This window comes from Scatophagus argus, chromosome 1 (genome assembly GCF_020382885.2).
Source record: "Scatophagus argus isolate fScaArg1 chromosome 1, fScaArg1.pri, whole genome shotgun sequence".
In the NCBI taxonomy this organism is placed as follows: Eukaryota; Metazoa; Chordata; class Actinopteri; family Scatophagidae; genus Scatophagus; species Scatophagus argus.
In genome coordinates this window covers 95,294-117,996 of record NC_058493.1, presented here as the reverse complement: position 1 = coordinate 117,996, position 22,703 = coordinate 95,294, and the positions used below count along the sequence as shown (strand labels likewise).

Genomic DNA, 22,703 nt, shown 5'->3' with positions numbered 1-22,703 from the left:
CACATTACATATACAACATAATGTATGTTAGTGAAGAATGCATACATTGTACTCCACAGCATAGGCCTGTCTCTTTGAAGCACTTACAGGAGATAATTGAGCAACCTATTTATGTTATAGTTTGGGACAATGTTAGTTTTCACCGTGCTGTCCAAGTCAGAGAATGTTCAATATGAATCAGAATTTCATTAACCTATACTTGCCACCGTACTCTCCCTTCCTCAGTGCAATAGAGGAGTTTTTCTCCACTTGGAGATGGAAGGTGTTTGAGCGACAGCCCTATACCAGGCTTAATCTTCTTGAGGCCATGGAACTAGCCTGTGATGACATTGGCAAGGAGATGTGTCAGGGCTGGGTATGACACACTAGGGTTTTTTCCCCCTGTTGCCTGGCAAGGGCAAATATAGCGTGTGATGTGGATGAAGTGCTGTGGCCTGACCCAGCCCAAAGACAGGATGATGCTCAATGAAGCTCAATGATCGTCGTTTGAGTTTTTCTTGTTTGATTGTTTTTTTTTTTATTATTATACTATAGCTTATGTTTGAATGCAGAGTAAATGCTAAATCAGAGTAAATTGTGAAATCTTTTTTGTCTTTACTTTTGGAGATGCAAAATGCATATGCTATACTTTATTGTGACCAATAAACATTTCTCCATAAGCAACAGGTCTTGACCACTGTATTTTCATTTTTTTGGTGTAGTGTTTAATGACTGCTCAGCAGTTTTTCTATTTTGTCTGATTTGTGCAAGATCTGACAACATTGTTTGGTTTTGATGATGGTATGATTTTGCAAAAATAATCAGAGGTTTTGTGAATGTAGTTTGAGAAAAATGTTTTGTGTTTAGAATTCTGAGAAAAGGACAGGAGGATTCAAAAAATGTGTTTTAACAATTGTGAAAAACTTAAGACTTAATTAAGACTTAATTGGCAATAAAGGAACTGCATTAAGCTGTTTTCAGTCTTATTTATCAGATTAAACTCAGTATGCTCATGTTAAGGATGAATCCTCTTTATACACAAAGGTTAGTCACAGAGTCCCCCACGGAGTTCTGTGCTCGGACCAGTATTATTCATCCTACATATACTTCCCGTTGGCGTCATTATTAGGAAACACTCCATACATTGTCACTGTCATGCAGATGAGACACAGTTATTTTTATCAGCAAAACCAGATGAAGCCAATCAGCTAACCAAACTTCAGACATGCCTTAAAGACATAACAACCTGGATTGTCACGCTGTATGAATTTTGTCGTCTTTTGATTTCTAGTCCACGTCATGTTTCATGTGTATCTTGTCTTGTGTATTAGTTTCCATGTGTATTATGTTCCAGGTTTTTGTCATGTCCTGTTGTATTTTGAAAGCATCACTTCCCCTGTGTGACTCTGTTTCTTGTAGCTTTGCTTTAGTTATCCTGATTGCTTTCTCCTCCCTAATGTGTTGCACCTGTGTCTTTTTGTCTTGTCTATTTAGTCCTCTCTTCCCAGTCACGTTTGTCAGTTCGTTGTCTGGTAGTGTAGTGTCATTGTACTTGCGTTGTTTGCTTGCTTTCAGTTTTGGCTTTTTGCTGAGCAAATATTTGCTCAGCAATAAATATGGATATTTGCCTCTGCCTCATCTTTGTTTCTGGAAATGTTTTGTTTCATCATGCCATGTTTTGTCTCCACGGTTTGTCCATGATCCCATTCCACAGCAAGTGTGAGATTTTTTGAGTTTGTAGAAGAATCTGCCCTTTCTATAAGAAAGGACAGAGTCGCCTTTTCCTCCTGAGAAGACTCAGGTCTTTTAATGTCTGCAGGACAATGCTGCAGATGTTTTACCGCTCAGTGGTCTCCAGTGTCATCTTTTATGCTGTGGTGTGCTGGGGCAGCAGGGTGAAGACAGCTGATGTCAACAGGTTCGATAAGCTCATCAGGAGAGCTGGCTCTGTCCTGGGAGTGGAACTGCAGTCTCTGGCAGAGGTGTCTGAGCAGAGGATACTGAGGAAACTGCTCAACATCCTCAACAAGTCCCACCCCCTGCATGCCACACTGGAATCCTACCGCAGCACCTTCAGTTGTAGACCGAGACCACCGAGGTGCTCCACAGAACACCACAGGAAGTCCTTCCTCCTTGTGGCTATCAAACTGTTCAACTCATCCCTTTTACCCACATAGGACAATGACAATTTATCTTGCACTACTAGCAACACTTAAAATGCATCCACACCTTATCCGCCATTATCTATATCATGTATATACTCTTATTTTTTTTTGTAGTACTCAGCTATTTTGATATTATTCTGTTATTTTATATTTTATGTGATTACTTGATACTTTTGTTTGCTTTTCCTGTAGGATCAATAAAGTTTTTCATCTTATCTTAATTTAAAGACTATTGTTTGGGACTGCTGCCTGCCTGCCTCTCTCTCTCTCCAGCAACACGACCCTGACATGGATGACTTTCAATTTTCTACTTATAAACTTTTGATCTTGAGAAGCCCACAAGCAGAGATATGTAGCAGCAGCAATAATACCAGAAAGATTGGAACTGTAGCTAATGATAATGAAGTATACAGAAGGTACTATGGTGATTCTAATAGCAATAGTAGTAACAATAATAATGGCAGCAGCTGTATAGAGTAGTAATAGCATTAAAACAGATTATGACTAAACGGTAGTAATCTCAGTAGGTTTCCAGCAGGACTGCAGCAGGAGGTCCGACCATGATCCATGGGAACCTGCGAGACGAGAAAGCAGTCCTTGCGCTTTCTCCTTTGGTGTGTGTAGGACACTGCTAAGGACCTTTTATGAAACCATAGTTGCACCAGCAACTTTCTACGCAGTGGTCTGCTAGAGTGGCAGGATAACAGACAGGGACAAGAGGAAACTGGACGAACTGGTCAAGAGGACTCAGGACTGGAATCAGTGGGTGAGAGGAGGATGTTGGCCAAGCTGTCAACTATCCGGAACAACCCCTCTCACCCTCTATATGAGACAATGGGGACCTTGGTAGCCCTTTCAGCCACAGACTGCTGCACCCTCAGTGCAAAAATCAACGCTACCGAAGGTCCACTGTCCCCACAGTGGTCAGACTGTATAACAACAGTATTACATAGGACTGCTGCTGCCCCCCCCACCCCACATTCTATGAAGCAAATAGCTTTCAAACATGTAGTGGGAGGCGCAAATTTAAAACATATTAGTTTATCGAAGAATTATGTCAGTGTGCTACGTTTGTGCACACTGAAGTGTTCAGACAGTCAGATCTAAGAAAAGCAGAGCCCTATTTCAGATTTACTTACACAGAAAGCCTGCATGCTCATACCTCAATCTGTCTATTGGTCGAACATGTTACACAATGAAGAATAAAGAAACACAGAAAGGATCAGGAATTACAGCACTATTGGCTAAACAAGGCAGCAAGAGCCTTAATTCATGTCACATCTCAGAAACACTGTTTTTATAGTGGCTCATATAAATTAGATTATTATTTTCTCAAGTTTAATTCCAGTGATTCACAAATGGCCTCTGACAAGTGACCCACCACAACACACATAAAAACAGATGAGATGAGTAAATCGGCTCAATGTCCTCTGTTCCTGCTGTCTGTTGGAAGCTAATCACATCTTTTCTCCAGTAACACCAAAACATTAACAAGCCAGATGGTCCGGGACTATCAACAGCAGAGAGGACACATGCTCCTTAAGCTCACTGTGTTGTCTCTGATTTGCAAAACATGTATAAACGCTATGGGGTAAACCACATGAACTGTATATAACCAGTTCCATGAAACATGCATCCTCTCTTGTATCCCTTTTTTCATACTGTAAGACCAACAAAAACAAAAAACAAACAAATATACAAAAAAACTGAAAAATATTTTTGGTTTTCTTGGTGCTGTGTCAATTTTAATATTGGATATCTTCAATGATATGCAGAATCAGTAACATTAAAAAAAAAAAAAAAAAAAAACAACAAAAGATTGTTTTAAATGTTCTATACATAAATCATTATTGTTGTTGGGGGTGGTGGTGATGTTTTTGTTGCATTCCCATAAACAGTGTGTAATAAAACATGAAAAAACACTTGGACTACATTCAGCTACTGCTATCAGGCTGCAATCATTCAACATTTTGCAATTGTCCGAGTTTACCGAAAGAATCTCCAGCTTTAATCAATTAATATTTTCCTTGTAATGTTTTTGAAAGATATAGCAGCCTACCTCTGTTGTGCTAGAGTTGTAGTCAGACTCTCAGGTGCGTCCTTCTGGTATGTGTGTGAAGCTGAGTGTAGATTAAACTAGAGGAGAGCCACCTGAGCACTAATCTACTTACCGAAAGTAACCCATATCAGCTGATTTCCTGTCCACACGCAGTCAGTGCACAGAAATAGTTAACAAAGATCAAAGACCGACACCAGCCAGTGTTAAAGCAGTACAGACAAATGATTACAAGGAGATGTGAACAATGTGAGGGATGTACACATCTACAACTTCCACAACATTCTGTGATTATTGCATGAAAACAGAATGGGAATCCTAAACCCTCTTAGGCTTTAAGCTCAGTTTGGCTAAAGCACAAATAGAGCATCACAGTACACACAGAAATGATACCCACCTTGAATATTAAAAAAAATAAATAAAAAAAATAAAAAAAATTGCCATCTGCTGTCACAGTCTGATCCGCCACACCCCTCATCATCTCTACCGCTTCCACCTGCTCACCATCTCCAATAAAGACAGTGTGGCCAAATGGGGAAAGACAGGGGAAGGTGCCCGACAACACCACCTGGGGAGTTGCATCCCAAGAAGTTAACTTCCACCTGTACGTTTATTACAATGAGGTCGCACAGATTCGTCACACAAGCAGGACACGTGATGGACGTCCAATTACAAACAATATTTAATTCAAATCAACAGTTTGTTAAAATAAGGCAAAGATGTCAAGTCTTTAGCCTGAGTGTCAAAATAATGAACTAAGGCTGAATGCAGCAACGAAAAATAAAAGGCAGGGACAGGACTAGCGCTGGCTTTGCAGACAGACTAAAACACAAACAAGGAAAAAAAAAAACAGGAGGAAAGAGATGCAACTCAAACCACTAGAAACCAAATCACCACGTGTAAGGCACTGACTCAAGTTACAACCCAGCAGACAAAGTAAAGAAAAGAACGAGAAAGGGAAGCTTACCCAGGTGAAGAGAGTTCACACAGACACTGCGCACTACGCGGGCACGTCCCACGGCGAGGGCAGAGAACACACGCCACCAAACAATCCTCACGAGGGACCACACACGACACAGCACGCGAATCACCGTTTGGTGCCGACCGCCGCAGTACCGGACAAAGACCCCGCCAGCGAACGCCAGACGACAAAGTGTGCGCGCCTGCGGGAGCGCGACCAATTAAACAGGGGATGTCGCTGCGCAATCAGGGTCAGGTGGGACCAATGGGAGTGGAGATGGAGCAACACTCTACCTGTCACACCAGTACATATATATGCAGCTTCACTCCTCTCACTCTTTGCCAGATTGTCTTTGTTCTCATGCCTGACTCTCCAGCACTAATTCCCGCACTGCTTACCTGGTATCGACCCTTCAGTTTTTAAAATAACGATGGACTGTCGTTTCTTTTTTCTTAGCTGATTGGTTCTTGCCATAATATGAATTCTAACAGTTGTCAAATAGAGCTGATGTCTGAGTATAGAAAGCAGTAAAAACACTGAATGAGAAGGTGTGTCCAAACTTTTGACTGGTAGTGTATGTCATTTAAAACCATTGTGTTGCTTTGTGTAATCAGAGTTTTCAATGGAAGAATCCTGCTTTTCCTTTACAGCTACACACACTCTGCAGCTCTCATCAGCTCCCCAGTGTTTTAGCTTTTTTTTTCTTAAGCTGTCTAGCTCACAATTTGAATCTTTTGATTCACTCTCACAATGTTGTTTTCAGCCACAGTAGGCAGTTGTTTTCAGAAGAAAGCTATAAAAAGCCACTGTACACTACATGCTCAGCAGCAAACAGCAGACAGACACAGTTGGAGACCAGCTGGTGAACACAATGGAGCTTTTAGCAACTAAAGAGTCAGATATTTCAAGACTTGGTGGAGACAAATCTCTATTTAAAAAAAAATCATATGAATGGGGAATCTGTAGACAAGAGACAAGAATTTTGGTACCAGAAATGTTTCCTTTTGTAGCTTGTTTGTACTCAGTGTACCACTGACCAATTATGTTTGAGCTTTAGTTGCATGTGTGGCCAGGTGAGTTATTTCCTCCCTGCCGTTGGCACTGTCCCACGGTTCCAGTGTGCTGATTGTGGGGCGGCCCCGCAGCTATTTAAGCCGGCAGGTGGCTGCGCTCTCTCTCTCTCTCTTTCTCTTCTTCCTCCTCCTTGTGCGGCGGTAGCCTGCAGCAGTAGCTGTGGGGAACATGGGTGCCATGGTGCTCTGGTATACAGGTATGTGTTTTGTCCGTTCTGTCTGTGCGCCAAGGTACGTTGCAGTCACAGCGGCTGTGATTTGTTTTGCAGCGTGCGTTGTGGCGGCGTGTATGCGGTGGGACTGTCGTGTCCTTTTGCCTGGGTCCGCCTGCGGTGTTGGCACGGTAGGTTGTTGCAATATTGTGCTAGCTGGATCTCCCTGAGCTGACGCTGTTCTCTTTTTGATCTGCAGCGGTGGTTGTGACGAGAGTGGCTCACCCAACGATAGCGTGGCCTCCCTTCCCTCGCCTTCTTATCGGTGCACCGGGTAGGTGCTGCTGTTCTGGTTGCGCTGCCGTTCCGGTTGTGCCGCTGTTCTGGACGCGAAGTCGCTCGGGACGCGAAGTCGTTCCGGACGCGGAGCGTGTTCGTCCGAGGGACTGTTAAAGGACTGAATTGAACGTAGCAGCGGCCACGTTTAGTCAGAATGCGTTGGCGGCGGTTTGTGCTTTATTCTAGGTTTTGTTCTTCTGGATTATTGTTTTGATTTATTGTGTAAATTTAGGTTCAACTTTTGTATGTGTGTATCTATATTTCTTTGTATTGTTTCTGGGTTAAATTTAGTTAAGTAGGTATAGTTACTGAGTTTTTTTTTTTCCTTTCCTTTTTATTTTTCTTCCTTGTTTTGTTTATTGGAGTGTGTGAGTGTGTATTTTAAGTTGACATGTTGTTGGGTCCCTGTGATTAATTTCCTTTTTTTGTGTGTAGGTTGCTCCCCTTTCTTTTTTCCTTCCCACCCTCAGTACACCACAGCCCTGTTGGCTCTTGGTTTTTTGACTTTGCAGGGCCCCAACGTACCTTGTTCGTGATGGGCAACAAATGTTAGCATTTTTGATCAAATTTTATTGTGTGCTTGTTTTTTTTCTCTTTTTGTGATTTAATAAAAAATGTTCCTTTTACCTGTCCCTTGCCCTGTGTGTGACCTGGACCTGTGTGCATTTCCTGGGGTTGAGGCACCTCTCCTCCAGGTGGCGTTGTCAGCAACTGTCATTTATCTTTTACTTCCCTCCTGAACTCCGCCACACATGCATGTTTTACATGTCAGTGTGAAGAGCAACATAGGGCTGACCAAAATCTATCAACTGTCTCTGACAAATATCATCTATCAAAATAATGTCTAGACCCAAAACACTTAACACCTAAATGTAGGAGTTTTACTTGTTGCTTAAAGGCTCTTAGTACTTTTCTGAACACTATAGGTAACAGAATCTCACCAAATATGGTGTAACACATAAAATGCTACTGCTATTAAACTTTTGCACACATTTTGAGCATGAACATGAGTTTTGAGCAAGCAATGTTCCATTTAATAGTCACCTCTATGTAGATCTGATGGGTAGGCTAAAGCATGACCAAATTTGGGCTGACGATAAATATTTAGAAAACATCTAATCAAATGCAGTACCAACACTATATACTTATTGTTCACTTTGTCGACATGATGGGATTTCATATATCTCACAAGCAGTGTAATCATCTTTCTAATGAAATACAATATGGGCCTCATCCACAGATCCCCACAAGATGTATTTGAAAAACATAATTACACATTTTGCTCTAATCTATGGCCCTTCCGTTATAGAGACAGATGGACTAATCACCAGGGCGATGGCATCCTCTGGATACAGTAATTTGGAGTTTTGTTAAACTAGCAGTAAACTGTAAGGAATTTTTTTTACTTCTCTCTCATTCTCCCTTTAGATTAGGGGTTGACCTTGGTCATTGCCATTGTATTGAATCTCAAGGACAGACACTCAGGCGTCTCTGCTGGAGATAGCTGGGGAGCTGGCTGATACTAAGGTCTTGACAGCGGCAGATGATTGGATGCTCACTGGGCGAGTCTTCACTCTTCACTCTGTGCGACATCACACACAACTGTACTGATGACTCCTAATTCTCCTTGAGCACTCAAGTTCAATAAATCTTTCAGAATAAAACATTCACTGCAGTACTAAGATTTTCTCCCCAACACAAACAAACCATTGGCCACACCTGGCATATCAAACCTGCTACACCTTGTCAGCAAGGAAGCTAACAGGTCACATTTTTTAAGAAAACACCTTAAAACAAAGCTGATGAAACAGTTTTAAACCATTAACTAAGTGTAAACTGGTGAGTGGTGACACAATTGATCAACCAGGACTTTATTCTCACATCTCAAATTGCAAGTTGGACTGCATATAATACCCAGTGGACAGAAGAAGCCTAAGCCCAAATATCCATTGCTGTCAAATATCTGCCTTGTAAGTACTGGCCACTACCCCCAGAGGCCAAATTGTAATCATACAATAGCTAATGGATTCCAAGAGACTGCGGGCCAAAAACAGAGTGAATGTTGGACTAGGTAACACAAACAACACTCCAAATGAATGATCACATTGGTCTGGAACTGTGTAAATAAGCAACTTTGATAACAAGTTAAAAGTTTAAACTAAAAAGGTGTGTGTGTGTGTATTATATGTCAATGTGGTGTTTACAGCTTCCTGCTGATAGAAACAAGTGGACAAACAAATCAACTTAAGAATTCTATAATTTTATGGGTCGTCTGGATGTAAATTGAACACATTTTGAGGAAACTTACAATGTACACTGCTCAAAAAAATAAAGGGAACACTAAAATAACACATCCTAGATCTGAATGAATGAAATATTCTTATTAAATACTTTGTTCTTTACATAGTTGAATGTCCTGACAACCAAATAACACAAAAATTATCAATGGAAATCAAATTTATTAACCCATGGAGGTCTGGATTTGGAGTCACACTCAAAATTAAAGTGGAAGAACACACTACAGGCTGATCCAACTTTGATGTAATCTCCTTAACAAGTCAAAATGGGGCTCAGTAGTGTGTGTGGTCTCCATGTGCCTGTATGACCTCCCTACAACGCCTGGGCATGCTCCTGATGAGGTGGCAGATGGTCTCCTGAGAGATCTCCTCCTAGACCTGGACTAAAGCATCCGCCAACTCCTGGAACAGTCTGTGGTGCAACGTGGCGTTGGTGGATGGAGCGAGACATGGTGTCCCAGATGTGCTCAATTGGATTCAGGTCTGGGGTACGGGCAGGCCAGTCCATAGCATCAATGCGTTCGTCTTGCAGGAACTGCTGACGCACTCCAGCCACATGAGGTCTAGCATTATCTTGCATTAGGAGGAACCCAGGGCCAACTGCACTACCATATGGTCTCACAAGGGGTCTGAGGATCTCATCTTGGTACTTAATGGCAGTCAGGCTACCTCTGGCGAGCACATAGAGGGCTGTGCAGCCCCCCCAAAGAAATGCCACCCGACACCATTACTGACCCACTGCCAAACCGGCCATGCTGGAGGATGTTGCAGGCAGCAGAACGTTCTCCATGGCATCTCCACTCACATGTGCTCAGTGTGAACCTGCTTTCATCTGTGAAGAGCACAGGACACCAGTGGCGAATTTGCCAATCTTGATGTTCTCTGGCAAATGCCAAACGTCCTGCACGACGTTGGCCCTCATACCACCCTAATGAAGTCTGTTTCTGACCGTTTGAGCAGACACATGCACATTTGTGGCCTGCTGGAGGTCATTTTGCAGGGCTCTGGCAGTGCTCCTCCTGTTCCTCCTTGCACAAAGGTGGAGGTAGCAGTCCTGCTGCTGGGTTGTTGCCCTCCTATAGTCTCCTCCACATCTCCTGATGTACTGGCCTGTCTCCTGGTAGCGCCTCCATGCTCTGGACACTACGCTGACAGACACAGCAAACCTTCTTGCCACAGCTCGTATTAATGTGCCATCCTGGATGAGCTGCACTACCTGAGCCACTTGTGTGGGTTGTAGACTGTGTCTCATGCTACCACTAGAGTGAAAGCACCACCAACATTCAAAAGTGACCAAAACATCAGCCAGAAAGCATAGGAACTGAGAAGTGGTCTGTGGTCACCACCTACAGAACCACTCCTTTATTGGGGGTGTCTTGCTAATTGCCTATAATTTCCACCAGTTGTCTATTCCATTTGCACAACAGCATGTGAAATTGATTGTCAATCAGTGTTGCTTCCTAAGTGGACAGTTTGATTTCACAGAAGTGTGATTAATTTGGAGTTACATTGTGTTGTTTAAGTGTTCCCTTTATTTTTTTAAGCAGTGTACACACACAATCTCCGGAAATAAAAATAAAATGTATTACTTTGTGTTTCTAATAATACATAATATTGTGTATTTTGAATATTTATTGATACATTTTATTACTGAGGTACAACAGAGCAAAAACATTTAACAAAGGCTATATTGCAGCCAACTATACTGCAGCCACCAGGGAGCATTCCAAATGCTGTGACTTCACTTTTGTGGAGCTGTCATTCTGTTCTACAATCTGAACGTTCAAACACGCTGAATTTCACATGAAAAATATATCGACAATGACAAGATGACATCATATCATGTTCATTTTATCATCTTTTTGTTCAAGTTAATGTAGCGTTTGTGTAGAGAAAACAATTTATTTATTTATTTTTTAATACTATCAACTTGCTACTTTTACAGCCTGAACCTGCAGACCTGCACTTCAGGTTTTGATTTATAGCTAAGGGCATCAGGCATTACTTGACATCACACACAGTTATTCAGATATAGTGGTTCAGTCACTGTCAGTGGTGTGGAGAGCAGAGGCCCATAGCTGATCCGATGGTGGGTCTGGTAAGATCCAGCTCTGAGGAACAAGAGAACTCTCAGGGTGATCGACTGGAGCCACAAACATATCCCACTCTCTCCTGAAAGAAAAACATATTACAGTGATTCAGGTCTCTTTTAATGGCATGGTATCAGGGGCATTCATGAGCCTGAAGACACTTTGACATGTGACAGTAGGAAAATCACAGGTATCATTCATAAATTCTGACTGACTGATTTTTTTTTGCTGTTGTTAAACAGCAAGTGTTAAACTTAAGTGAAGATGAAGATTTAACCTGATTTGTAGTAATGCATGCAATGAGTGTTCAGCCCAGGTGTAAAATTCTGTAAAGGGTTGCAGAACAGAATCAGCAGGAAGCTCATCTGTGAGACAAACACAGAAAAGTCATCACCAATAATATTTCTACAACACACATATGTGTTTGAATCAATCATACTGTTGTTGAACTGAGGACAAATGTAGACTGGCAGTGACGTCTTACCTCCAAACAACATGGTGATCACTCTGTGTTTCCTCTGCAACAGTCTCTCCCACTCCTTCTTCATTTGTTTCTCACAATCTTTCTTCCTCTCTTCCTCTAGCTCTCCTTCCAGCATCACCATCAGAGCTTTCTCCTCTGCAGAGTAAACTGCTGTCCTCCTCTTCAACATACACCTAAGTTGCTCTAAATGGCTGCTGAATGTATTGTCACATTCTTGCTCAGTGACTATACCTGCCACACACACAAGCAAACACGGACACACAGCCAAACAGTTAAACACGGTTAAAGTCTCCTAGCTAGGGGCTGGATGACAAGCTGATATAGTTGTGAGAGGCGAGAGGGCAAGAGGCAGGGTACACCCTGGACTGGTCGTCAGTTAATCGCAGGGCTGACACACAAAGAGGGGCAATGTACAGTAGCCAATTAACCTAATGTGCCTAATCATAATCCTAAACCTAATCCCCCTTTTTTGGGGGATTACCCACACAGTAGGATCCAGACAGGGATTCGAACCTGGAACCCTCTTGTTGGGAGGGTTCATCACGCCGCCCACTGAAATCTCTCATCAGTAAAGACCAACTTTAGTTATCGCTTTCAGTGTGACAAACTTCTCTGAGAATAAAGTCACAAATTAATCCAAACCTTGTTTTCTTCAGAATATACCACATTCAGGGCAAATTTGAAAATTTACCACTTTAATCTTTTCATTTTTCATGGAATGTTACCCTTCCCACTAGCTTCCATACAATTGCCCTGCACCTTGCATCTAAATTATAAAAAAGTCTGTAAGATAAAATAGAGAATGTATGAAAAGAGCACATTGTCACATTGCTGCAATGCAGTGCAATCAAGCTTCCCTGGCTTTGTTGGCCACCACGGTGTTGTGCGGGAATGTTTTTTTATACTCCCTATATCCTGACAACACTGTACATTCCTCTGGGATAAAAAAAGAGAGCACAAGCCACCATGCCAAAAAAAAAAAAAAAAAAAGTTATTCACTGCGGTACCAACACCGCCAACCACCAGTGAGGCAACCTTGACTATCGCTGATAACCCCAGGTTAAATCTGAGGAGGTAAAACTCCTTTCATAGTACAGCTCTCAGGAATATTCCTCTTTGGTTTACCTAATCCCCACGCAGTGGCTAGGTCCAATTAAGATCAATGAATTATCTTCTTTTGCATGGACATCTTCCTCCTGAGCCGCTCTAATGCCAAACTTTCTAAAATCCTGCATCTATGTAAAATTATTACTACAATGCCACAAAAGCACAGTGATCCTTTTACCGCAATAATTTTCCTTTCGTAATCATTGGAAACCAAAATATAATTGATTCGATTTAAATCTTATTTAATTACCCAGCCCTCCTGCTAACTCTCATAGTCAAGGTTGGCCCATAATTCACTAAAGACATCATGGGACTGGAAATAAATTGGATGGCTGAATACAATAATAACTGTCACCTTTCTTTGATGCTGCGTCCTTCCTCAGTCTGCGCAATTTCTCCAGAGATTTCAGGACATCCTCCATCCTTTTTATATCTGCCTGCTTCTTCTTCACTTCACAGAGAACAGCATCTGCAGCCAGCTTCAGCTCATGCTCCTGGTACACAAACAACATCTGACCATCATCATCTTCTACTATTCTCCCCTAAATTTTGTGACAATGTGTGTCTTCTGTGGCTCACATTTATCATGTCTACATGAACAGTGTGAGATTTGATTATTTGAGTGTAGCTATTTTAGCCATTTCTTTTTAGATTATAGGACTTTAATGTGAGTTTAATGTGTGTCAAAACGCAGACTGTGACACACAAACAGTCATTTTACTGTTGTATCATCTGTCAGTAGTGAAAATATTTATACATAACAGCTACTGGGATTTTCTACCCCTCCACTGTATGTTTAGGATGACAAAGTTCTACATGGAGCTGGTGGGCAGTGTGTGTGTTGGATTGTGGAACAGGTGATTGTTTGCTAACACACTGGAACCAATTGGAACAACACATTGGAACAACAAAAGTGCGACTTAGTCTTCTTTCGCACCCCGGTTGACAAAAAGGTGAATCCTCTGACAAATGTCTGAGTTTACAAGAGATGCACCAATCTGATACTGATTATGAGAGAGGAACCCTGAAGGTTACCCATTTGCCGGGTGCGCTCAGGTGTGGCCAGCATTCAAGTCAGTTTGTCCTTCGCTCAGCAATAGTCTGTCTGTCTGAAACACATTTTCTGTAGTCAGCTCTTTTTAATGTATCATAGCTATTAAAATTAAGCTTGTGTTTCTAATTCCCTGTGTTTGATAAGTATTCCATATTTTAGTGTGAAACCTTGTTTTGATCCTTGAATGTTTGCGCAGCATAAGTTAATGAATTACCCTGCTCAAACTCATAACTTCCTTGTTCCTTCAGCATTTCAGTGGATAATTTCTTAATAGGTCTTTTATTGTGAAATATTTGCAGGGGCAGGAAAACTAATTTGCTGCCCCATTTAACAGCAGACTAATCTAGAATAATGTTTCAAAAGTAACCCTCCAAGTCATACATTTAATAGTCCTTGATTTGACAATGTAAATTAAGTTGATCTGCTTTTTAAGTTTGGGCCTCTTCATTCCTGTATAACATTACAATTTGGGAATATCTACCAGTAGATTCTACCACTGGGGATACTACACTTTATCTGCTCCATCCACCGGCACCAACCTCCACCTGCATCACCTTCTTTCCTCTGCTTCTACTCTGCCTGCCGTCCCTGCTCATCAACCAACCTGCTGCTCCTGCTTTCGCTGTTCACGGCCCAGCCTGCCCACCAGGAGCTGCCTCCATCAGCTCTCCCCTGACTGAACTGAATTCCCCATCTATCCCGTATCTCATGTTGTTAACTGCTTTCCTGCCTGTACCACATCCATTGCAAGTCTGCCCATCCTGGGTGAGGGATCCCTCCTGTTGCTCACCCTCAGGTTTCTCCCATTTTTTCCCTGTTAAAGGTTTTTCTAGACATTTTTCCCTGGTTGATGTGAGGGTCGAAGGGCAGAGGATGTTGCTATGTTACGTAAAGCCCTTTGAGACAAACTGCTTGCAAAAATGGGCTATACAAATAAAGTTGTCTCGTTTTGTCTTATTTTCATGATACACGTAATGCAAATGAATTTCGTTTTAATTCCACTTTTCTGGGGAAGAACGCCCAGACTAACTGCAGATTAACTAACTTTTTATTTACTCCCCAATTTAAAAACAGCACCCATGTCCCTGATACTGACTTTGGATATGAGTTAAATACGGACTCAAATTTCTGGACCGGGTATCGATAAGGTCTATCAATTCAATTCTATGTTTACAGCTCTGTGCTTATTTGCACATAACGTGAACTTGCCACTGGAAAATATAAATTCAGGTATCAGCAACTGATTGGAACTGGAAAAACTGTTGGGTGCATCCCACGTACTTACCTTCTTCTTCTCTTCCACTTGGCGTTTCTGCTCCATCCTCCATTTATCTATGGCAGCCTCTTTTTCAGAGATGCCCGCCCGTCTCTGTTTTTCCCCAATCTGCAATAGTTTCCTAGCTCTCATTCGCCGGGACCTTCTCTTAGCAAGATGGGACAATTTACCTCTCCAGCTATGTAAACACCAGTTGTCAATGACTGCAAGTTTGTCTTCTAGTTCCTGCTTCACATTTAAAGAATTCAAATAAGAGTCTGTCCAAACACACTCTTGGTCCACGAAGCTTCTTAGGGTTTCACAGGACTGTGCAAGTTGTGGGATGAGCTGAGTTGTCCGGTACAAAGTCTCTCTCAGCTCATGAATACAATTGTGCTGCTGCTGAGTCTGTGAGATTCTTTTATCTCTACCCTCTAAAAATAGTCTGAGCCACTGTTGATCCTGCTTCCTTTGAAGGGCTGTTTCGTCTACACCTCGTGTTGTTGTACCCGGACTCTTACACAGCGGGGGAAATCCACTCTCAGAGAAAACCTCATATTCATGTTGCTGTTGTTGTTTCTGACCGGAGCCCGGCTCATACTCAGTAGTCTCAGGACCGGACCCAAGCTGCTGGATATATGTTTGAAATACTGAAGCTCCCCTGTTATTGTATGTATTTACCGGAGCGGGGTGCACCATGGTGGGAAACTGTCCGGGTGGTGGGCAGCCAAGGGGAAGCGGGAAGACTGAAGGGTCGAATCCATACGGAAAGACAAGGCGTGGCCCTCCGAAACCCTCTCCTCCGGGTGATGGTGCGGGGAAATCGCTCATGATTTCGTACGAGTGACCGTCACATCCCTCTGAAGATGTCCGCCGTGAAGCAGTGTGGGCCAATGGTGTCGGTTCATATGAGGCGCTCGGCGTTCCGCTAGGGGTGTACGGTGTCTCCAGATAAGCACCTTTAAAGACAGGAGGCTTGTCTAACGGAGCGTGGTGATATGAGTTTTTCATATCATGTAAACTAATACAATATAAATCTTTGACAAACTTTCATTCTTGAAATCCTTTACTCAAAGAAGCCATGTTCCGTTGTCCTTCTTCTTCTGCTGCTGCTGCTGTTTCTTCTTCTTCTCCTTCTTCTTCTTCTTCTACTTGTGTTGGCGTGTTGCAACCAACTTGAAAGGTGCATATCGCCACCTACTGTGCTGGAGTGTGTAACTCAAGATGACTTGTTCTTCAGGTTACACTCTAAATTATTACAGTTAACAAAAGAGACAGCCAAACAAGGAAAAAACACAAAAAACAATCATATCCTTTTCCACAGTCCTGTTACTTTTAAAAAGTTTAAGAGAGCCTTACTGCATTCTCTCATTTCATCGCTTTTGCCTAACATCCCTTTCAAACTCCACGGGCGTTGCAATTCATTTATTCTGTTTCCCTTTCTTTCCCTTTTGTACTTTTTACATTTCATGATGGCATGCTCAACATCTTCACTGACCTTGCATTCTTCACATTTGTCCATCATACATTTACCCATCAAGCTGAGAGTTACTTTCAATCCTGTATGTCCTAATCGTAGCCTTGATATCATGACCTGCTCTCTTCTACATTTCCCTCTAAAATCTGTAGCATTGATGAAGTTTTGAATGTTATGGTAATGCCTGCCTTTGGGGTCTGTATCCCATTTCTTCTGCCACAGTTTTTTTTTTTAACCGATTTCCTTATAATTGATTTTACTTCTCCTTTTCCAAACAGGATTTGCAGGATATCAGAATCAGAATCAGAATCAGAATTCCTTTATTTATCCCTGAAGGGAAACTCTTATTCTTACAGACATTGCAGTATTCCCGACCAAGAAAGGTGAAAAGTGAAGAGTATAAAAATAGGATTAAAATAAAAATAGGATAAACAAAAACTAAAATCTCAAAGTATGGGTATTTACAATGTGTTACATTTTTTTTAAGAAAATTTAAAAATACAGGTATGTACATGTGTAAAAAACCAATATATACATTGTATATATAAAGTGAGTGAGTGTGTCCGTCACAGTGCTGAGTTTAAAAGTTTGATGGCGACAGGCAGGAATGATTTCCTGTGTCGCTCTGTGGTGCATCATGGGAGTAAGAGTCTTTTGCTGAACGAGCTCCTGTAGCTGATCAGCACATTGTCGAGAAGGTGAGAAGGAAAGTCCAGTATAGTTCTTATTTTGGACAACATCCTCCTCTCAGACACCACTGTCAGAGAGTCCAGTTCCTCTCCCACAACATGGCTGGCCTTCTTAATGATTCTATTGAGTCTGTTAGTGTCCCTCACCTTCAGGCAGCTGCCCCAGCAGGCAACAGCATATGTGATGGCACTGCACACCACCGACTCATAGAACATCCTCAGCATCGTTCTGCAGATGTTGAAGGACCTCAGCCGCCTCAGAAAGTAGAGACGGCTCTGGGCCTTTCTGTAGACCATGTCCACGTTCTTGCACCAGTCCAGTTTGTGGTCTAAGTACACCCCCAGGTATTTGTACTCCTCCACCACCTCCACAGTGGCCCCTTTGATGTTGATAGGGGTCACTGGAGCCTTAGTCCTCCTCAGGTCCACCACCAGTTCCTTGGTCTTTGCCACATTGAGCTGTAGGTGGTTTTTCCCGCTCCATGTGACAAAGTTGTCCACTACCGTCCTGTACTCTCTCTCATCCCCCCGAGTAATACACCCAACCACTGCAGAGTCATCAGAAAATTTCTGAAGATGGCAGGACTCTGCAGTGCGTAAAGTCTGTGGTGTAGATCGTGAAGAGGAAGGGAGAGAGGACAGTCCCCTGTGGAGCCCCAGTGTTGCTGATCACTTCATCTGACAGGCAGCACTTCAGGTGTACATACTGCAGTCTGCCCGTCAGATAGTCTGCGATCCAGGACACCAGTGGGGCATCCAACTGCATCGCTGTCAGCTTCTCGAGAAATCAAAGAACGTGATTCTCACAGTGCTTGCCGGCTTGTCCAGGTGGGTCCAGGTGGGTATAGGTATTATTTATTCTCAGAGCTCCCCCTCCTCTGGTGGGGCAGTCGATGTGTTGTTTAAACTCCGGTATCACCTTCCTCAGATTAGCATGGTTAAAGTCCCCGGCCACGATGAGGGCTGCATCAGGCTGGTTAGCTTGATAGGTGGATATAGCCTCATGTAGCTCGGTGAGAGCAGTGTCCATGTTCGCCTGAGGTGGGATGTAAAGAGCACTGATGATGACCAAAGTAAACTCACTGGGCAATTAGAAAGGACGGCACTGGATGGTCAGGAGCTCCAGGTCAGGGGTGCATGAGTGTTTGAGAGACACAACGTTCCTGTTGTCACACCAGTTGTTGTTCACCATCAGACACACACCACCTCCCCTGTTGTTGTTGTTGTAGCTTGCCCGTAGGATGTCGACGAGCCAGGTCGGGTCAGGGATTAAGTTGATAGGAGCACAATTTGAGTACTGTGCTCCTAGGTTAATTAGGGTCTGTCTGTCGTGTCTGTTACGACCTACAACAGGATGGCTTAACAAGTTAAAAATTACGCTAAAAACAACTATATACAAACAAATCTCGGGAGCAGGTACGACAGCGGCTGACCTCACCAGCGCCATCTTGGATTTAGCTTGCAAGGGACAGAAATTAATTAGTTTACGTTCCTTTACAGATGCTGGGAAATCCTCAGGGTATATATGCAACAAACATATTTTAGCCTCAACTGGAACAACCCTTTCTGTCAGCTTATAGATTAAGTCAAGAATATCTGCAGTTTTTGACAGTTCCACATACAATGCAGCAGGGTACCAACTTCTTCCATACATTTGATGCAGTGATGGTGGACATTTGGAGTGGTGCAATTTAATAGGTGTGATATAAGTCATAAATAACCATTTATACTGTAGAAGTCTGCATCTTGTATTTATAGTTATTTAAAAAGGCGTGGGCTTCATGCCATACTGTCAGAGTGTTTTTGAGAAATGGATTTTGTGTGTATTTTCTGAGTATTTTAGCTTGTGACAAATAGAAGTACTGACTCAATGGGAGTTTTATTGCATTATTTGGAATCATTATTTGCATTATATGGAACCTCTGTGTTATGAAAGTAGTATATAGCAGCCCAGAGTTGAGCTGCCCAGTAATATAGCTTTATGTTAGGCAGTTTAAGCTCGCCACGTTCATAGGGCAGATAAAGGAGAGAAAGACACAATCTGGGGCACTTATTGCTCCCTATGAAGCAAGTGAAGTTTTTGTTAAGAGTGGAAAAAAAAAGAGCCTGGTAGTTGGAGTGGAATCGCTTGAAAAAGATACAAAAACTTGGGCTAAGGATAGACATCTTAATAATATTTGTACATCCTATCATAGTGATGGGCATCAAACTCCATTTCTCTAAAGAATCTTCTATGGTTTTAACCAGTGGGTTATAATTGATTGGTATTATGTCCTCAATGACAGGTGATATTTTAATGCCAGGGGGACTATAGTTTGCATGAGACTCTTCAAGGATTCAAGGATTCAGGATTGTCATTTCACACATGTAGAAACATGAGGTGGAACGAAATTAGTTTCCCCGGTCCCGGTATAAGCCCAATTACCTAACAAAATACCTAATGCAAATAAATATAAACAACACTATATAAATATAAAAAAAACAATCAGAATAAGAGATATAAACAGTACTGCGATATTGTGCAAATGACGGAGTAGTGCAAATGAAATGAGTAGTTCAGAGTTCTGTGCAAATGGCTGCTTTGTGCAATGTTCCATGTGTGGTTGTCGGGAAGGGGTGTGTGCGTGTGTGTGTGTGTGGGGGGGGGGGGGGGGGGGGGGGGGGGGGGGTGTGTGGTGTGGTGTAAGGTATGGGGTAGCAGCAGGGGCTACAGAGGACCTCCAGAGTTTGCCTGTAGTCGGACTCGTCGCTGTTGACGATGCATCCAACCACAGCTGTATCATCCGCCAACTTCATGATCAGGCAGCTCGGATGTTGCGCTGAGCAGTCGTGTGTTAGCAGGGTGAACAGGAGGGGGCTCAGCAGCACCCAGCTCTGGGGAGAGCTGGTGCTGAGGGTGATGGGGGAGGAGGAGGCTGGGTGGCTCGAGGCTGGGTGAAGGGGTGGAAAGATGAGGTAGATAGGACAGAGAGGATGAAAGAGAGAGAGAGAACCATACATGCAGTAAACATCATAAATTGCAAGGACAGACATGACAGGTTGTTATAATTGGAATTCTGAAGACGTATGTATGTATGTATTTGTTCTTTAGCTGATATGTTGTTTAAGTTAGTTCTAATAGCACTACATAGAAGAACGACATGGGCAGATGTTGACAATAGACATTGGGTTTGTCAGAGGGCTGGATGCAGTTCAACATGTAGATCTGGATGGAGAGATACCTGCAGAAAGATACAGAGAGAGAAAGAAAGGGAGGGAGAGACACAAAACTACGAGGAGAACTGGACACACAGTTAGTGACATAAAACAATGAATTATATGTTGATATGATGATGGGAGAGGAAGAAGAGGAGAGGAGGTGGGGCAGTAGAGATGTTGGTGGTATTGGGGAGGTGGGGGAACTGCTCGGTGGATCGTGTTTGTGTCCCCCGGCAGCATAGGCCTATAGCAGCGTAGCTATGATAGAGATTAAAGATTAACAGTTAGTCAGATATATTCTACCTGTGGCTGTATATCAAGAAGTGACTGTAACTATGCCTACCAGCCCTACACACTCTGTTTGAGGCTAACTATACGCTTTACTAAACAGAAAGGTTTTAAGCCTAGTCTTAAAAGTGGAGGTGGTGTCAGCCTATCGAACCAGCTGGTTCCACAGTCAGGGTGCCTGATAGATGAAGGCTCATCCTCCCATTCTGCTTTTATGAATTCTGGGAAAGTTTAAAGTTCAGAATTTCACCGGAAGCCAGTGAAGAGAAGCTAAGATGGGGGAGATATGATCCCTTTTACTGATTCCTGATAACTTTAACATCACTAAACTTAATCGATACAGCAAATACATCAAGAAACAAGATACAAAAATGTTTCTGCTTAAACCAAAGGAACTTTCATATGACATACACATCTCAGACTGTGGAGGGTGAGGAATCCATGAGGCCAGCAAACCAGCCAGCTTCCATGATTCCCACCAGCTTCTTTGTACTCCAAAAGGAGAACACTCATTCAAGCTCTGCAAATCCTGGCAGAGGAGATGCCACTAGACATTAGAAGGAAACTGTGGATGTCAAAGTGCAAAGGTCCATAAAAATGCTATTACAAGTGTTGGGATCTCTAGCCATGTGCTCAAGAGAACAATAGAGAGGCCTACATGTACCCCAAGAGACCTGAACTAGAGTGACTAACTGTTAGAGACCCCCTCCCCATGATACACACCTAGTCGTAAATCCTGAATTCAAACTCAGGATCGGAACAGACATTGGCTGTGATCCAGCCATCTCCACAGGGGTCCGAGGTGACGTCACTCAGGTAATAAAAGTTCACTGCGACCCTCAGTCATGGCCTTTTTCCCCATGCGTGCTGTGACAGTGAGAGCTACTCCAGGCTCTCCTAGCTGTCCAGGTCACCGAATGGGAGCAACATACAAACGTTTGAATACCAACTTTAAAATCCTGGGTCACAGTCTTCAACTCGCGGGCCGAGAAACAGACTTCTATGTTTTTCCGTAACTTTTCCTTTTTTTTCCTTTTTCCGACATGGATCTGTACAATTAGCTGATATCACGTTAACGAGGGCCGTGCGCCGACTTTGTTAAGTACAAAACAAAGTTTGTTCTTTTCTTTTCACCTGTGATTTTCCCCGCTGCCGCCGAGAGACACATTAACACCCCACATCGCCTGAGGAGCAAGATAACGGACTGTCAGCACCCCACTGAGGACAGCACTGCGAACGTTTAAGCAGACTATTAATTTTCCAACTCCGAAGGATCGGAGCAACTCAGAGTAAGATGCTTCCTGATCATCCAAACGCATCAGTTCAGTGAGCTCGCGCATCACCAGTTAAAAGACCAATATCTGATCAGATAAACTTTGGTTTACTGACTCCACTATTGTAGGGTGATAGTGTGGGACTCAAAAGAACTGAAGTGGTGATCTTTACTGGGTATTTATTTCTTTAGTTCTTCTTCTATCCTTATCTCTTTCTCTCACATTTTTACATGAGCATGAGGTAGAGGTCCGAGCACGTGATCACAAATCTCCTCGCGAGACACGTGGCCCTCGAGGGTCTTCACCTTTGTAATCTTTGTTTGCCACGTAAGCCACATCGCGTGAGCAATCGCCATCTTGGCTCTGAACCGCACGTCCTGCCATCTTGGTTCTTGCTGACGTCACTCACGTGATGACCCACCATCTTGGCTTCAAGGGACATGCCCCCCCCCCCCCCGCATCATCCCTCCGCTATCTCTCTCTCTCTCTCTCTCTCTCTCTCTCTCACACACACACACACACACATACACTCCTGTATATATGCACACCCATATACATTTATAGATATACCCTTGCTGCTGTACCTGTGTTATCCTTAGTTAGTAGTTAATGCGTGTAGATATGATAAACTTAGATTATAATATAATTATTGTAAAATGATACTTATCCCTGGATGGTTGTTGCTGGTTAATAAATCCTGTTATAGTTTAATTTGTTGTGGTTATTGTGAATGTACCTGTAATAACAGCTGGATTCATGACAGTC

General features: G+C 42.8%; 2 protein-coding genes across 2 annotated transcripts in view; both read right to left on the bottom strand.

The window, feature by feature from the left end:
* Positions 1-5,275, bottom strand: part of ubap1lb (ubiquitin associated protein 1-like b) — a 55,252-nt gene extending 49,977 nt beyond the window's left edge. Inside the window, exon 1 of the mRNA XM_046372549.1 lies at positions 5,168-5,275. The gene's annotated coding sequence lies outside the window, so the exon portion shown is untranslated. The remainder of the gene's footprint in view (positions 1-5,167) is intronic.
* Positions 5,276-10,639: 5,364 nt separating this feature from the next.
* pdcd7 (programmed cell death 7) lies at positions 10,640-16,160 on the bottom strand. The gene is made up of 5 exons (XM_046417976.1): positions 15,043-16,160; positions 13,059-13,197; positions 11,597-11,827; positions 11,390-11,477; positions 10,640-11,194 (listed from the first exon to the last, which is right to left on the bottom strand). The coding sequence occupies exons 1-5, from the start codon at positions 16,021-16,023 to the stop codon at positions 11,062-11,064; spliced, it is 1,572 nt and encodes a 523-aa protein (XP_046273932.1). The 5' UTR covers positions 16,024-16,160; the 3' UTR covers positions 10,640-11,061.
* Between the last annotated feature and the right edge of the window lie 6,543 nt (positions 16,161-22,703).

Excerpts from the sequence above, each read along its gene's own strand:
- pdcd7 (XM_046417976.1), bottom strand. The coding sequence starts at position 16,023 with ATGAAAAACTCATATCACCACGCTCCGTTAGACAAGCCTCCTGTCTTT. Across the intron at positions 13,198-15,042 it reads AAGTGGAAGAGAAGAAGAAG|GAGCATGAGCTGAAGCTGGC; the intron begins GTAAGTACGTGG and ends TTTGTGTACCAG. Across the intron at positions 11,478-11,596 it reads GATCACCATGTTGTTTGGAG|ATGAGCTTCCTGCTGATTCT; the intron begins GTAAGACGTCAC and ends TTTGTCTCACAG.